This window comes from Thermobia domestica, chromosome 10 (genome assembly GCF_964235325.1).
Source record: "Thermobia domestica chromosome 10, izTheDome1.hap1.1, whole genome shotgun sequence".
NCBI lineage: Eukaryota > Metazoa > Arthropoda > Insecta > Zygentoma > Lepismatidae > Thermobia > Thermobia domestica.
Window position 1 is genome coordinate 31,650,895 of NC_137463.1, and position 18,189 is coordinate 31,669,083.

At 34.9% G+C, this 18,189-nt stretch overlaps 1 protein-coding gene across 2 annotated transcripts in view; it reads right to left on the bottom strand.

Moving 5' to 3' along the window:
* Positions 1 to 18,189, bottom strand: part of LOC145662401 (methyl farnesoate epoxidase-like) — a 93,672-nt gene that overhangs the window by 18,617 nt on the left and 56,866 nt on the right. For both annotated transcript variants that reach the window (XM_081727940.1, XM_081727941.1), the window contains exons 4-5: positions 3,195 to 3,613; positions 778 to 889 (exon numbers count right to left, since the gene is read on the bottom strand). In XM_081727940.1, coding sequence (XP_081584066.1) covers positions 778 to 889; positions 3,195 to 3,613 — 531 coding nt within the window. The remainder of the gene's footprint in view (positions 1 to 777; positions 890 to 3,194; positions 3,614 to 18,189) is intronic.

The window sequence follows — 18,189 nt, forward strand, 5'->3', positions numbered from 1 at the left end:
TTTGACTGAAAAACAAATTTGAGTGCTTCCACATCCTCCGTATTCGCCTGATTTATTGCCGTGTGATTATTTCCTATTCCCAAAATTAAAATTGGCCATGAAAGGAACATTTTATGGCAATGTTATACACATCCAGTCTGCCGTGACGAGAGTCATTGAGGTGATTCCGAAAAAGGACATTCAAAACTATGCTAGCATTGGTTGGACGTGCCCAGCGTTGTATTGATGCGGAAGGAATGTATTTTGGATAAAAAGAATTAAAATACCTAATATCTAATTTTGGTAAAATGCTTATTTCTTTTTTAAAAAAATTAAAAAGTTCCGTTATTTTTCCGACATACTGTGTAATATAAACACAGTGCGACATACTGTGTGTACTGTGTTCCCCACAGAAAGATATTTTAATCCATTTTGATTACCTCTATTTATTTATTTATTTATTTATTTATTTATTAACAAAGTTAAACATGGCGAAATTTAATATCAAATTTTCGATATTAACAAAGAATAGTAGAAAGAAAGTTGACAATTTTAAATGGTAAGACTGAAAAAGAGAACTTTAAAAACTTACGAGCAAGATACGATGTTTTCTTTTTTTAACGTAAACTAATTTAACGTAATTTTTTTAATGTTTTCTTTCTTTCTTCTTCTTCTTCTTCTTCTTCTTCTTCTTATTATTATTATTATTATTATTATTATTATTATTATTATTATTATTATTATTAGTAGTAGTAGTAGTAGTAGTAGTAGTAGTAGTAGTAGTAGTAGTAGTAGTACCTATGAATGTGGTTTCTTTGCCCTCGTCGAGTTTCATTTGTCGTAGAAAAACATCAACAAAATCTCTAGCATAGTCATCACTGTATGTTTCTTTATGTTCATTTACAAGCTCCTGTTAAGAAAGAAATATTATGCAAAACATGTAATTTATTCAATTTTTATAAAAAACAATATTCTGCATAGCTTACATCAAATTATTTCAAAAGGAATATTATTTTAAAAGAATATTCTATAGGCTATTGTGAAGAGATGAAATAGAATAAAGACATTTACGATAAAACCTTTTAGAATTGTACTATAAATTTAAATATTGATAATTGCTTTAAAAACACCATGTTATTGTGTGCATTTTGAGATATAGAAATGTGTATGTTATTTTATTTTAATGATTATTTCCAGCTCTGTATTCTTATGGAATAAAACTAATAGATGTCTTCCTTCTTGCCACGTTTTATTCATCTTATGATGATCTTTTACCTATCAAGTATAGAAAGTATTCCTTTGACGTCAACAATGGTCTGTATTCTGGATGAAGGTGAATATAATCATGGCAATAGTTAAACAGTGAAGATCTCAATGGCTCATTAATTATTTCCCAAAGTGGTATTATTTTGTGTTACTTACACAAGCAACTTATTATTCCTATATTAAGTCAAACTTATTCGAGAAGTTTAGAGAGAGAGAGTATTGCAATGGCCTACTTAGTGTTTTTAGGTGTCTTTGGTCGTTCACGCATTATAATTTCGCCCTGGGCGCGACGAGCATCGCGAATTAAATTGGGGAGCTATTGGCCGTCGAATCGGCCAGAGCCATAGATTCAAGTTATTGATATTTGTTAAGGCTAATTGTGAGATGGAGAGACATCCGGAGAATGATTAATTCGAGTCAAGTACTGTGCTGTGCTGATGTAACCTATCTTATAAGTTAAGTGCCTCTTTCGCTTCTTATTCGTTTCGAGTCCATGTATCATCACGTCTGTAATCTCTTTCGTTGTCCTAGATTTTGATCTCAGTGCGGTACAAATCTTACGACGGGAGTGTTAATCATTGTCTCTCATAAATCTCTTTCATTTTATTCTGTACTCATGGTATAATTTCGATTAACAATACCGTAGCTGCACAATATCTACTACAATAGGGAGATTTTTAATGTCCCATTTTATTTTTAGAAAATTCTTACGAAATTACCATCTGACTTTATCAAACTTCACTGAACTACGAGGAACCTTTTTAAAGTAAGGTCCGTTTTATACGGTAATTATAAACAAACTATTAAACATTTCGTGTATATTACATATTTAGGAGATTCTACATAACTTCAGCTATGTTTCAACATAATTTTCGTTGATGACGAAACATATGTTGTATCGGGAGGCAAATTTTTTGACTCATGTCATAAAAGTTTTTCGTCTGAGAGGCCAATTCATCAGACACAATTTTGTAGAGAACAGATCGTGAAGCTTGCGGAAAATTCTTTCATAACGTCGAAATGTTGAGTCGTTGGGGCCGCGGTGGCATAGTGGTAGAGCGTTCATCTCTGGTGCTTGGGGTCTCGGGTTCGATCCCAGCCCCTGCCAAGTGAACTTTGTGGTGGACAAACACCGTGTGCGTGGGTTTTCTCGGGGTTCTCCCGTTTCCTCCCACTTTATTCATTCCACTATTTCATTCATCTCTCATCATCACCGTCTCCTTTAGCCTAACCGGCATAATCGTGGGACGTAAAACTCAAAAATTTCATTTCATTTCATTGTTGAGTCGTCTGCTGTCATGAATCTTGATCTCTACCACATGCACAAGATCGTTAGTGATTACAGAGGGGGTTGTTGGCACGATCATAGTTCATCATGAACAGTCTCCCGTTCTTAATAATAATCTTACCCACTTACGAACTTTGTTATCACTCATGACGTTTGAACCATACATCTCACAGATTTAGCAATGAACTTCCGCCGGTGCCATATTTCTCGCAGTTAGGAATCGAATTAGAGATCTTATTTTGCAGACAGCAGTCCGCTTTATCTTTCTTTACTCTTCCATCATACACCACAAAACTCACACGCTGCCGATGCTATTTCAAATGGCATTTATTTATAATCAAAACATGCCGGGAGACACTGCGCATGCACAAAATTACGAACGCTCGTAATTTACTTAGATATTGTCGAACACACCTTACTTTAAAAACGTCCTTCGTAAATTTAATAAAGTAAACTAAAGAAAAAATAAAGTTTGTTAAAGGGTTTCAAGTTAACTGACATTAGCTGCCATTCGAGCCAGACAGATTTACGTTGCAATCCACTTTTTTTTTTTTAACTTTACATCTCGTTTGTATGCTTTTAGCATGTTATCTTACTAACTAAAATACTATTTAGTTAATTAATAACTATAAAAAAAAAAAAAAAAAAAAAACTTGCTTACCTGGAAGTATTCCCAGAGTGCATCACGACAATCTCGGATGCTGTTATATCCAGTCATTTCGGGAGCAACGAATCTTAAATATGGCAGATAATTTAAAACGCTTCCGGACATATCAAATTTTTTGAAGAAATTGTTTAGTAACTGTACAAGTTTTAGAAGACGTGGATCATCATAATCTAATCGCTGTCCAGCAGTCATTGTCCACAATGTGTTGAGAACTGGAATTGTAAAAATGGATTGCATAGGGATTCCAGAATCTCCAGTAAGTGTCGTTTGCTTCTTTATATGTTGCATCATCTGAGATGCTTCATGAGAAATAAGTTCCTCCATTTGTTGCTTTCCGAAGCCGAAATCCCTAAGATTTTTCAGACAAAATCTTCGTTGCACTTGCCACAGTGGACCATCAGTCATAATAACACCTAAAAAAATTAATGAAGTATCATTAATACGTATTACAAATAGTATTTGCGTAAAGGAGTATCTGCCACTCTTTGAAAAATATAAACTGCTACCTTATATATGATATGATCTGCTAGTTAACACTGTATTTTGCTACATACGAGGTGTGTTAGAAAAGTTGTTAGACTGTTAACGATGAAATTTATTATTTTTCCAAATCAAGGTTATTCCCTTCAAAATGGTTTCCTTGGGCAGCCACACAGCGAAGGAGGCGTTATTTCCGGTCTTCGTAGCAGTGCTGGAAGACTCCTGCTGGAATATCTTTCAGATTGTCGGTTACAATCAGTGGCGGCGATTGGACGTTAAAAGTGGGGGGGCAAGATGTGATCTGAATATTTGTATATCAATGTTAGTTTTTCTGGTTGTTTCTAACACCTTGTTTGATGAAATGTTGTATAACTAATAGGATACTGTCTTTTTCAGTTAAAATACCGTATATCGTGTTTCATATTTAATTAAATAAATTGACAAGAGCAACGCACATTAGGTACAAACCCTTGATTCCTTACTCATGAATATCATAAAATTCTGTCTGGAAAATTGTGTGATCAGATTATTTAATAACATATTTGCAAAACAAATAAATAGAAAGGATAATATTAATCGTACAAATGAATAATGAGGCTTGTTTTGTAGAAGTTATATTGAAACTGAGGATTAATAAACAACTTACATTTTTAATTCCACACTTGCCATTAAATGCATGTCATTACTTTTAGAAAATGAAAGACAGTAAACACTACAAGCATATGCTACTACGCAATTGTAATATTAATTCCTTTGAATTTCAATTAAAACGCAATTCCTGTAGCTGTCTTAACTCCACGGGAAGACAAATAACCAATACCCACTTACGCAACGACAAATATTATATGGTACCATTTTTTCTATAAACCAGTAATATGTGCAAAAACTTTACATTTCCAAGTTAAACTATATACATTAACCATTTTAAATTATGGCTTTTTAAAGGTAAATTATTGAATTTCAGTCAATCAGCTACAGCATCATCCCTATTTGTCCTAGGATCATGGTCAGTATTTCATTCTCTTCAGAATAGAACAATCTTTCAAACGGTTCCATTTACGTTTTCTTATCATGTTCCTAAGGCGGAAAATTTTGAGGGAAATATGAATTTTTTCTGATTTTTCTCAAACTTTGATCCCTCTGGACCCACTATGTTAACGCGCAGCTCTCAACATCAAGTGAAAAATTTGAAGGGGTGTACTAAATGTGTATAAAAAATTTTAAGCTTCTATCTTGAAAACTAAGTGCGGGAAAATGTTTACCAATGAGCTAAAAACATTCCCACAATGCCCCAGATGACACAGATGTAATATAAAATTTTCCTGAGACATCCCTATTTATCCTAGGATCATTGTTCGTACATCATTCCCTTCAGAATAGATCATACTTTCAAACGGTACCACTCACATGTCTCCATCTTGTACCTTAGGTGGGAAAATCATGAAAGAATGGATTATTTGTTTAAAACATATTCATTGTTTGTACTTTTTTGCCTCTCTGTACCCCCTGTCTTAACGCAGAGATATGAAACAAATCTGAAAAACCCTAAAGGGTGTACTAATGTGTGTGCAAAATTTCAATCTTCGAGGTGCAAAAGTAAGCCCGCCAAAAATAATATGTCTACAATACTCCAGATTCTCGTATAAAAATGCATCTCAGGTAAAAATTCCCTGGGACATCCCTCTTTATACTAGGATCATGGTTCGTACATCATTCTTTTCAGAACAGAACAGCCTTTCAAACGGTACCATTCACATGTGTCCATAATGTATCTGAGAAGGGAAAATCGCGAAAAAAGGGATCTTTGTTAAAAAGATAACTTTTTTTTTTTTTTTTACCTTTTTGCCCCTCTGGACCCCCTGTTTTACCGCAGAAATCGGAAAGAATGTGGAAAATATTAAGGGGCGCACTAAATGTGTGTGCAAAATTTCAATCTTCTAGGTGCAAAAGTAAGCCCTGTAATCTTATATATAAAAGAGAACGTACAAAATCCTTTGTTACCTCATCACGCTAATACGGCTGAACCAATTTCTTTTATTTTTGGGGGGTTATTAGGATTTGGACCCTAGATGGTTTTTATCATATCACTTTAATTTTTAATTACCAGTGTCTTGAGATAATTGACCATTCAAGTGTCCATAACGTACAAATCCTTTGTTAGTTATTCATCATAGGTAAAAATAAACGTATTTATATGCAACCCGCATGACCGTGTCACTCGGCGGGTTAACATAAATGACAGGCGATATAATGTTAACATTTACTGCAATCTACTATGGTTTTTATCATATCACTTGAAAGCGAAAACTTCCGGGGTGACCGCAGCGAAGCGGGGCGGGTTAACATAAATGACAGGCGATATAATGTTAACATTTAATGCAATCTTCTATGGTTTTTATCATATCACTTGAAAGCGAAAAAGTAAAAATTATCTAAGTAACAAAGTTTATTGCGTTCCAGGGTGACCGCAGCGAAGCGGGGTGAACGCTGCTAGTAAGTAATAAAAAAGGTCATAACAATTTTTTTTTAAGTTATGACGTCATCACACTACATCTCGACGCAGAAAGGCGTGAAAGAATATTTAACGTGTTCTACAATGCCTCCAGGCTTAAGAAAAAGCAGAAGTAAAAAGCTTTTTTGGTACTTTTTAAATCGAATAATGAAGATTCTAGTCTATCACAGAACAATAGATAATATAATTTAAAAGAGTTAAGTGGTCACTTTAAAAAAGTGGGGGGGCAACTGCCCCCTCTTGCCCCCCCGAATCGCCGCCCATGGTTACAATCTTCTGGATATTATCCAAAATATCGAAATGAATATATTATCCAAAGTACCGAAGTAAATATATTATTCAAAGTACCGAAATGAATACATTATTCAAAATACTAAGATGAATATATTATCCAAAGTACCGAAATTAATAATTATCCAAAGTACCGAAATTAGTAATTATTCAAAGTACCTAAATGGAGTCCTGTGGAGTCCTTTCAAATGGTCTTTGAGTAAGAGAAATAAAAAAGAAGTCATAGGGACTGAGATTCGGTGAATAGGGGGCTGATGAATCAAATAAATGATTTTTTCTGCCAAGAATTCCTTGTTGGAGGTTGCCATGAGACATGGTGTGTTGCCGTTGTGCAGCATCCAAGTGTGTACGATGCCTGGTCGCACACATGACATCTCTTTCATAAATCTTTCAAGGAATTCCTTATAAAGAGAGTTTGATTGATAGTTTGTTCTGGTGACGCAAATTCCTTGTGAACGATCCCTTGACTGAAAAAAAAGAGCATCAATTTGATTTTGAATTTGCTCGTTCTCGCTTGTATTTGTTATCGGCCTTCTGAAAAGGACTTGTACTACCTGAATTCTTTTGCTCTGGATAGGGAACGTTCTCCATAATTTCTTTGTAACTCTTCACAAGTCATAGTAATGGATTTTCAAAGTCTTACACAAAATTTGGTGGCACAACATTGCTCAAACTTTTGCCGGTACATCTTCGTAACGCACCTCACAAACACAATGTCGCCCCACAGGCTGTTAACAACTTATGACGAGACAACAGCAAGGGTTAATTTAACTGCCGTATGAAGGTAGACACACCAGCGTTATCGGTTTATGTACAATGTTGCGCCTCATTACTTTTCTAACACACCTCGAATAAAATAAATAAATGAATACATTCTACATTATTATTAGCATTTAACGAAAAAGAAAAAAAAATATCCAAAAGAAGAAATGAGACATATACCGATCGATAGATTTGGTTTAGGGATGGCCACATTTTCCGGAAAAACGGAAAACGGAAAATATTTTTTCCGGAAACTGGAAAATTGAAAACGGAAAATTTTCCGGAAAAGCGGAAGACGAAAAATTTTACGGAAAATCGGAAGACGGAAAATTTTCCGGAAAAACGGAAAACGGAAAACGTGATTTCCGGAAACCGGAAAATTCTTTTTCCGGAAATGGCCATCCCTAATTTGGTTAAGGTGAACAAAACGATAGAGGAAAGTATAAACATTCATGCGTAGTTTTTGAGGAAATCAAAAGAAAAAAATGTTTGTAAACCTAAAAATTGATGCTGTACATAAACCACTCTACTATTAAGATGAGGTGATACTAAAATATACTCTCATGGCACTAGCCAGGTGACAGTATATAATATGGCTAATGAAATATGGCCCAAAATTACCATTTTAAACTTTAAGTTCTGCTTCACTAAAATAATGTTCACAGTTCATACATATACAGGGTATCCCAACAGTAATTATAAAAAATAAAACCACAGATTCCTGGCACCAAAACAAGAAAAAAATGTTTATATGACCTATAGTCCGGAAGTGGACAGAGGCGGAACTAGACAGCTTCGAATGTGGAAGGAAAGAATTTCACATCTGCCAGCGGAATAGTGATAGGAGCTAGGAAGGGGGTTCATAAATACATAAAGATTATCCTAAATTGACATGTTAAACGCATGTTACATAACTGCACTAGATATTCTCCATACGTCATTTAGAGATTCACCGAATGTCTGTACGGCAGGGGTATTGAAAAGGTGCAGTAAAGATGGAAACAATACAGAAAAATGTTATTATCTGTGGCACGATTGCACTTACATGTACTACTATGAGCAAAATAAATGACGCGTCTCTTTATTTTGAAGTTTTTTGAAAATATCTCCGTTTTCTTTATATATTCGGAATTTCGGAAGGTTTCCCCAGCAGGACAGGTTAATAACAAACCCGTTTTTAATATTTGTGTTAGATATTAGCTTAAAATATATAAATTAGAAGCAAAAAAAAAAAAAAAACCTTAAATCGACCGAAATTACGAAAATTACCAACTCTGCTTAAGTGGGAAATTTTCAAGAACGCGAGGGAATTCTGCAGTTCAACACAAAGCAGCGACACCTATGTCATTGAGAGAAATGTGGATTAAATCTACAAACGAAAATTTTAACGAAATATTTCTAATATGTCTTATTACATGCATTGTCTGCAAACTCCAAATATATGAATCTATACTAAATATTAATGTATAGATAGAGCAAAAAGTGGAAATTGCCTATGGAAAAGGACGAATTGGTAGCACGATCGTAATGAAAATTCGTATTTACCGTAGAATAGGTTCACTCACGTAAGAAAACAAATAGCTCTGTCAGCTAAAGCAACGAGTCTGTATGCCGCTGGTTCGAACCCTCATAGAAGTAGAATGGTTATTTTTATTACTATGGTTATTTTATTTGTTTTTTATGTGGGAAAGAATTAAATTGTAACATGTATGTAAAACTCATGACGATACCAAGAAAGAAAAAAATGTTATCGCACTTGCATTAGTGTCCCTAATTTTTGTCTGCAAACAGTTTCGTAATTATTTTCCCTGTGCTCACTGCTCACTAATTGCTCACTGGTGCATAACGAATGTTTTCCAGTAAATGTTAATTCTAATTTGGAGAATTTTATAAACATGCACAATGTTTATCACTAGATAGTCTTCTATCTACTTTTTTTGGACACTTTGATAACAGACTTCCCTATTAAATGTTTAATTTTCCTTATATATATTTAATTACGGAAAAGTTTTACAATGTATTTGTTTTAAATTGAAATTGTTTTGAATTTACCACATGAGGTAAGTAGCCCGAAGGAGGAGAACGAAGAAGTAAAATGAATTATTATTATTATTATTATTATTATTATTATTATTATTATTATTATTATTATTATTATTATTATTATTATTATTATTATTATTCCTGAATATGCCACCCTTACATAATGTAGTAACCTTAGACTTCTTAGTTAAAAGTGCTTTCTTTAATAATAATTTGAGCAACCACGTAACAAAATTTAAAATGTAGGAGGGGCACGACGTTTTACTTTGACCCTCTGTTTTCAGCACCCTCCCAAAAGATAGTATTCAATTTCTGACAAGCAGAGCAGACAAAATGAATAAGAAATATATTTATAGCATCCTTTCCTCCGTGAATGGAATATCACGTAGCATTTTTTATTCTACCGAAGATGACCCTAGGCCGTTATGGTTAAGTAACCAAAGAAATACGTAATATATTTATAACATCCCTTGACTGTAATATTACCGCTTCTTTATTTGTTCGAGGGCGCCCTACACAACCAAGGGTGACAAAAAGAATAGGAAAAGTGTCTAAAGATTACAAAACACATTATATTTTGTCAGAAGCATAGCAGTGTATACACAGCATTGCTTTCCTTAACAAGTGTTGCACCCTTGAGTCGCTTATAAAACTAGGCAGAATAAACTTTTGCCGATCGTTGCTCTAGAGGGATTTGTCCAGGATGGTTTGGTGTCGGGCTAATAACAATGAGTATGCTTATTTACATCATCGTTAAAGAAAAAGCAAACTTTCTGAAAGGAACTTACTTAGGAAACATCAGATCCTCCTTATACTTAGCGAGAGCCCATTGTGAAAAATTGCATCTGGTGTTATGGGTGAAAGTTCTATGGGACTATTAGAAAAATATATATTCCCGTTTCCACGCTGATGGTAGAATTTCTGAAACAGTTATTGAATTACGTTCGAAGCATAGGCGTCAATAGCGCCCCCGCAACCCTGTGGCGTGGGGACCGCACAAGCTGCAAAACCAAAAAATATATAGAAAGTACGCAGGGCCGGACCAGGCCAAATTTTCACCTGGGCAAAGTGACTTTTTGGCGCCCTCCCCCGTTGTACTAGCCTATATTTTACATTTTATCATAGTGTTTTTAATAGTTTAAACCCATTTTTTCAAAAAGACATTCGTCACCTAGGAAAACTTCACATAGAATATGGCCCGCTATAAACAATACGAACTCCGCTCCCCCCCGCTTGGTCTAGTGGCTAGCATGCCTGCCTTCTCTGGTCCCGGGTCCAATTCCCGGTGGGTTACTGTTAAACGATAAACGTGGTTCGGATTCCACTATAATCAGTATCCGCATCTCCTTTGGCCATTAAGGCATAAACGTGAAACGCTAAACTCAAGCAAACAAACAGACAATACTTACTCCCCCTCCACTCTTTATTCTACATGCCATCTCTCCATTTGTCGATACAGTCCCCTTAGTACTATGGAACTCTCTTCTTCCATGGTGAGATGGAAATAGATTATGTAATTGCCGCTACTTTACAAGAATATAAACCAAAAAAGCCAGTAGAAAACACATTATAAAATTTACTTTTTTAGTCTCGTTTTGGCGCCCCGGGCAGTTGCTCGGGTTGCCAGGCCCTTGGTCCACTCTTGGAAGTACGGACGCATAACTAAGGGCTGCGGAGGAGAGGTTAACCTTCATGTTATGCCACTGGTTTGACGTGTTTGAAATGTTCAATAACTGATCGGTTAGTGAAATAATTTCGATATTTACTGATATTTAAAGTTTAGCGAAGACAAAGTTACCTAACCAAATACATTTGATATCGCGATGTCACCATTTGATTTTTCCTCACACAAAAAAGAGAAAAACAATAGTAATAAAAGCCCTTACTCGTATTGTGCTCGAACTAACAACCTAATTCGTACAGACTAGTTGCTCTGACCAACTGAATTTCAATTTCTTACGCGAAAGAAGTCTGTTATATTACGAGGCAAGCTTTTCATTATGATCGAGCTGTTAATTTATTCTTTCGATAGGTAATTTCCACTGTTTGCTTTATCTATATAAATAAATGTATAGATTCATATATTAAGAGTCTTTGGGTAATGTGTGTAATAATTGCGCGACAAATATACTTGCTTAAATGTATTGTATGCTATGATTTGCCCTGATTGTCTGTTCCTATAGTGGTTGCAAAACATACGTCAAAATTGTTCGAAGTAATACGAACACGGCTTAAGAACAGGGACTGAACTGAGTTACCACTCGATTGACCTTGAGGGCAAATCACCAAAGGTTAGCTATAAACGAAAGTTCAGCATGCATTTCTGTGGAGTTTTGTTCAGTATCACGGTCCTCTCCCAAGCACGTTGTCCTTAGGAGGAATATTTTACAAACCTAACCTTTCGACAGAGTGCAATAGCAGAGAACCAAAGAGAAGTAATTCTTGCCCTTGTTAAGGTGGAGTACCACCATGTGCAATAAAAATGTCGCGCCTCCTTGAAGTGTTATTTTATCGAAAATAACTCGTTTTCCTTTATATATTCGAAGTTTCTGAGGGTTTCAAAATGAGGAAACGTTAGTGACAAACAAGGACGCATTTAAGGGTGGGTTAAGGGGGTCCGGACCCCCTCTGAAATCCCAACTTTTCTGTAAATTTAACCTAATTTTGGGAGTTATTTTTAAAAATCTTGTTATAATTTATCCTAATATTGAAGTCGGATCCCCCAAATAGCTTTGGACCGCTCCCGAAAAAATATCCTGCATACGTGCTTGCTGACAAATATATTTCTAATATATTCGTTAAATAATAAAATAAAATAACTAAATTAAGAGCAAAAAGCTTCAACACAGGCTAACTTTTGCCCACTGCCAATATTGTTAGAAGGGATATTAATAGCAAAAACTCCTAGTCAATGCTTAACCTTGGAACTTCATCCCGAACAGCAAACATATTTTCGAAATACACTCAGCCCTAGCCAGAAGGCATTGTAAGCGAGTTACGTTTGGCAACATCGCACGGAAACAAATGAATGCTGAAAATACATTCTAACCCATTCCTACTAGTATTACTGCTTTTGCAATGGATCTGTATAGTACAAGGGCAGACTTATTTTAATGAAAGAAGTTTAATGAGAATTTTTAAAAAAATAATCGTTAAATCACTTTTTGAATATTACTTTTAATCTTTTTTAACGAAGGAATGTTATATTTTTTTTAAAATAATAAAAGTAACTCTCCTTAGGCAGGGTTTGAATCCACGCCAAAAACAATTTCCCTTACTAGCACGTTGCGCTAGCTCACTTTTTTTTCTTAAGGCTGCAGACTACTAAATATTTTTGAAAAACTAATAATTTTTCTTTTGCCCGTTTCTCGTAAGTGGAAAGAGGTAATGAAATGTAACTTACCACGATAATAGATAATGTTATTCTACACCTGAAAATACAAATCGGAAGAGTTTTCAGTCTTGCCATCCACAGAAATTGCAGTGTGACCAGAATTTGAATTACTCAAAAATCTAGGTAAAGGCAGCGACTAGAAAAATGAATTCAACGGTAATTGATGACTTATCATACTGTCTATCCTTCTTGTTTACTACTTTTTAAATAATGTTTCTATTTATTTTGTAAGAATTTATGTAAGGTTTATAAAATAAATAGAAATATTATTTAAAAAGTAGTAAACAAGAAGGATAGACAGCATGATAAGTCATCAATTACCGTTGAGTTTATTTTTCTAGTCGCTGCCTTTACCTAGATTTTTGAGTAATTCAAATTCTGGTCACACTGTAATTTCTATGGATGGCAACACTGAAAATTCTTCCGATTCGTATTTTCAGGTGTAGAATAACATTATCTATTATTGTGGTAAGTTACATTTTATTACCTCTTTCCACTTACGAAAAACGAGCAAAAGAAAAATTATTAGTTTTTCAAAAATATTCAGTAGTCTGCCCCCTTAAGTTAACTGACTCACCGACCGTGCTTCAGAAACTTGAACTACTTATTACTAATTTTACCTTGCTTTTCCAATGATCTAGAACGACAGGGACACGAACACAGAAACATCGAGGACAGTTAAAGTCACAAAGGCTCTCCCACCGGGAATCGAACCCGGGACCCCATACACCCAAGGCGCACGTGCTAGCCACTAGACCAGCGGGGAGGGCACTCACTCGGCTACGAGAGCCGACAGCATTTGGCGTTTATTTTGTGCTATATGTAGGTCATGACTCGTGATGTCACCAACAGGATCACAACATAGACGTCATTACTTTTCCTACATTGCAGAGTCTCCCGATATTTGATCATTGTCTACTCGGACTGAAATTGTCATTTGGAACAACACTTTAATATGAAGCCAAAAATTCCTTTAAAATAGACAAAAACTTTGAGTTTTAAGAATTTTATTATTTTTGCCTTTTCCCATAAGGGGGTCATAGCCTTTACACCGAAGAGCCCCCCGAGATTTGATCATTGATCACTCAGACTGAAATTCTCAAAAATTAAACTTTTACATCAATTTGAACTGACTGGGTTCCAGTTCACCCCAGTATTATGCTTAGTTTAGTTAAGTGGTAATTTGTGACAGCTTCACACTATCAAAAGAATCTTTCACTTCACCCCCCTCCAGGAATCCATGCTGGATCCGCCACTAGAATCAATAGACATTTTTCCTATACTTTTTGTCACCCTTGGTTGTGTAGGAGCTCCCACGAACAAATAAAGAAGCGGTAATATTACAATCAAGGGGCGCTGTATATTACGTATTTCTTTATTTACCTACCCCTAACCGCACAGGGCTATCTTCGGTAGAATAAAAAAGGCTACGTGATATTCCAATTATTAAGGGGAGAGGATGCTATAAATATATTTCTTATTCATTTTGTCTGCCCTGCTTATCAGAAATTACTTTTTGTTGGGAGGGTACTGAAATGAGAGGGGCAAAATAAATCGTCATGCCGCCTCCACATGGTTGCTCAAATTATTACTAAAGAAAGCATTTTAAACTAAGATGTCTAAGGTTACTACATTAGGTAAGGATGGCATATTAAGGATTATTATTATTATTATTATTATTATTATTATTATTATTATTATTATTATTATTATTATTATTATTATTATTATTATTATTAAATATGAATGTTTTTGGAGAGCCGAAATTATGTGACACGAATCATTACATGTAGAGCTCTAAGATGAGTGGTCATAGGGGAGGAAAAAAGAGGATTTTTCTGTCCGACTCTCTAACGTAAAGATTATGTGCTGAAGGTAAGAAACATTCTACAATAGATTGCTTTTACGTAGAATATCAGTTACTTGAGTTCTCCTCCTTCGGGCTACTTACCTCATGTGGTAAATTCAAAACAACTTCAATTTAAAACAAATACATTGTAAAACTTTTCCGTAATCAAATATATATAAGAAAAATTAAACATTTAATAGGGAAATCTGTTATCAAAGTGTCCAAAAAAAGTAGATAGAAGACTATCTAGTGATAAACATTGTGAATCTTTATAAAATTCTCCAAATTAGAATTAACATTTACTGGAAAACATTCGTTATGCACCAGTGAGCAATTAGTGAGCAGTGAGCACAGGGAAAATAATTACGAAACTGTTTGCAGACAAAAATTAGGGACACTAATGCAAGTGCGACATTTTTTTCTTTTTTTGGTATCGTCATGAGTTTTACACACATGTTACAATTTGATTCTTTCCCACATAAAAAACAAATAAAATAACCATAGTAATAAAAATAACCATTCCACTTTTATGGGGGTTCGAACTAGCGGCATACAGACTCGTTGCTTTAGCTGACAGAGCTATTTGTTTTCTTACGAGAGTGAACCTATTCTACGGTAAATACGAATTTTCATTACGATCGTGCTACCAATTCGTCCTTTTCCATAGGCAATTTCCACTTTTTGCTCTATCTATACGTTAATATTTAGTATAGATTCATATATTTGGAGTTTGCAGATAATGCATGTAATAAGACATATTAGAAATATTTCGTTAGAATTTTCGTTTACAGATTTAATCCATATTTCACTCAATCACATAGGTGTCGCTGCTTCGTGTTGAACTGCAGAATTCCCTCGCGTTCTTGAAAATTTCCCACTTAAGCAGAGTTGGTAATTCTCGTAATTTCGGTCGATTTAATGTTTTTTGCTTCTAATTTATTTATTTTAAGCTAATATCTAACACAAATATTAAAAACGGGTTTGTTATTAACCTGTCCTGCTGGGGAAACCTTCCGAAATTCCGAATATATAAAGAAAACGGAGATATTTTCAAAAAACTTCAAAATAAAGAGACGCGTCATTTATTTTGCTCATAGTAGTACAATGGGAGTCAAAGCAAAGACCACTTAGCATGGTTGCATAATATCAGGGGCAATGGAAAGTGGTATACCAGATAAAAACCTGCAGAGAGAGAGAGTAGAAATAAGAACAGGTATAACTAGTCGTGTAATATAATGAAATAAAAGGCAGAATACGCAATGACGTACTGTATTTGTAACGTTGTATCTTACACAGAGCACTACAAAATACAAGATCTTACGTGCTAGCAATAAACGTACAGATGATGTTCAAAGTGCTGTTCTCCCACATCTATGTAACGTGCTAATTGTGAGTTTTGAATACATTCCATCACTCACAGTGTGTTCCGTAACTGTTCACACGCATCTTGAATGCGGTTTCGTAAGTCGGCAAGTTCCTTTCCCTAAGTGTGAATTTTCTTTCCCCCAACACTCGAAGCTGTCTAGCTCCACGCTTCCGGACTATAGATCATATGCACTTTTTTCTTGTTTTGGTTTAATTTTTTTACCATTACTTTTGGGACACCCTGTACTACTAGATTGATGATATTGAGCACAATAAAATACTATGCTTGTGGTTAAATTCCCTTGCATAGTTTCCGAGAAAATAAATTTTAAAAATTAAAAAAGGAAACGAATTTTCATGGCTCTAAAAAATTATGTCGTTCGTTGCGAAGGTATATCGAACAGTAAATGGTTTGGCGACAGATAAATTATGTAAATAATAGCCCAAATATGGTATAGGAATGAATAAATAAAAATTGATTAATTATATTATTGACTATAAAATGGTGTCCGCCACCATTTACATTTAATAAGGCAGCCAATCAAAATGTCGATTTGCCTAAAGTATTAACATATATGAGTTAAAAAAACAGATACAAAATAAAAAATGTGTAAGGTGAATGTTATAGCCGAGAATGGTAGGTAAATGTCAAGAACGGGAAAGGAGTTTTAGGAGTGAGGCAGGATCAGTTGCTCAGATTGTCGGGGCAGAAAAGATGCGGAAAAAGTTAGAAATTTCTAAGAAAAAGTAAAGTAGAAAGGATTTGGATGTGTATACGTATTTGTGAGTAGTTGGGAAGGTGTATATTAGTGTAAAGGGTGAGATAATCCACTTAAGCCCCTTCCTCGACGTAGCACCACACTAACACGATGTTTACACTTCAGCTACCACTGTCAAACTCCTTTGACATTTCTTTCTTTCTTTCTTTTTTTTTTTTTTTTTTTTTTTTTTTGTCCCATATAGTTCTGTTACAGAAATTTCTACCATTTCAAAGTAATCACATTATTAGTCCGGGATCCACAGTACATGCCCGTAAAAATTTGGGGTGCACGAAGTTTTATTATTGCATCGTCTTCTTCGACCTATCGCTTTCTATTTTTTCTTGGGTAGACATCTCAATTATGGTCGCTTATCTCCACAGACGCCATTTTCCAATATGGCCGCCAAATAAGCAATCAGCATACATAACTAAGGAAATAAGCCACGTTAGAAAGTCATTTTGGTGTCAAATGATAGATTTTCGGGATCAGAGAATTCAAATATTATCTTAAATTTGTGATATATTGAAGTCTGATGCATAATATAGCCAGGGGCGTACACAGAAATTTATTTCGGAGGGAGTCCAAAGCTTTCGGGGAGTTGAAGTTCAATATGAGGACAAATTGTATTAAAAGCGGTTCATTAATCACTTCCCGCCGAGGTTCTAATCAGAAAGAATTCCAAGATAACGTTCCATCCATTATCTGTGGAAACATTTCGGGTACAGCAAATGGAGTGCGTGGAGTAAAGAAGTTCCGTGTGTGTGAAGAGAATAGAGCAGCTGTAAATTTCTTTCAAGATGAAGTATTAGATCGTATCAAAGATTTAGATAGTTGTCACAAATTGTTTGCAGCCAATGTACTCGCCAATGGAAATTGTACGAAATTTTATCTTAGAAAATATGACTGCCTGTTAAATGTTAAAGATCCGAAAAATACAAATTTGTCACAGAAATTTCAGTTATTCAAGTAAGCAAAACAGTTATTGACTCTTTGCTCAGTAAGGATTAAGGCTTCACGCTTTCTAAAATTAGAAAGCTGATGAACAACTTCGGTGACAGTATTCCAATTTATAACGATGAGGTGAAGATATTTTTGGTTATTGAATATGAGGACGAAATCAAGTTTTGTCCATCAAAAAGCCGAAACGAACCTTTGCTAATATTTTCTTCTGATCTGAATTAAGAAGTTTTAGCCCAAATGATTAGATCTCACAATGCCGTAAAGACTGCAGGGATACTTCTACGTAATGCAATTAAGGAAGTAGATTTTAACTTAAGCGATAAAGTCTGAGATTCCACAGACCTTCTAGAATCCTGGAAGATGATGATGATGTCTGATGTTGTATTACCATTCTTTACATCCCTATTCAGTATTAGCAAAACACACCCACAAATCGACAGAAGACAGTGATGTCGCAAACATTGATAATGAGAATGACCTGGAAGATGATATCATTTCTGATACCAATGCACTAGAATGCAAATTTTTGCCACTATTCTCTCTATTCCAAACAATGTATTATCAGATATGGC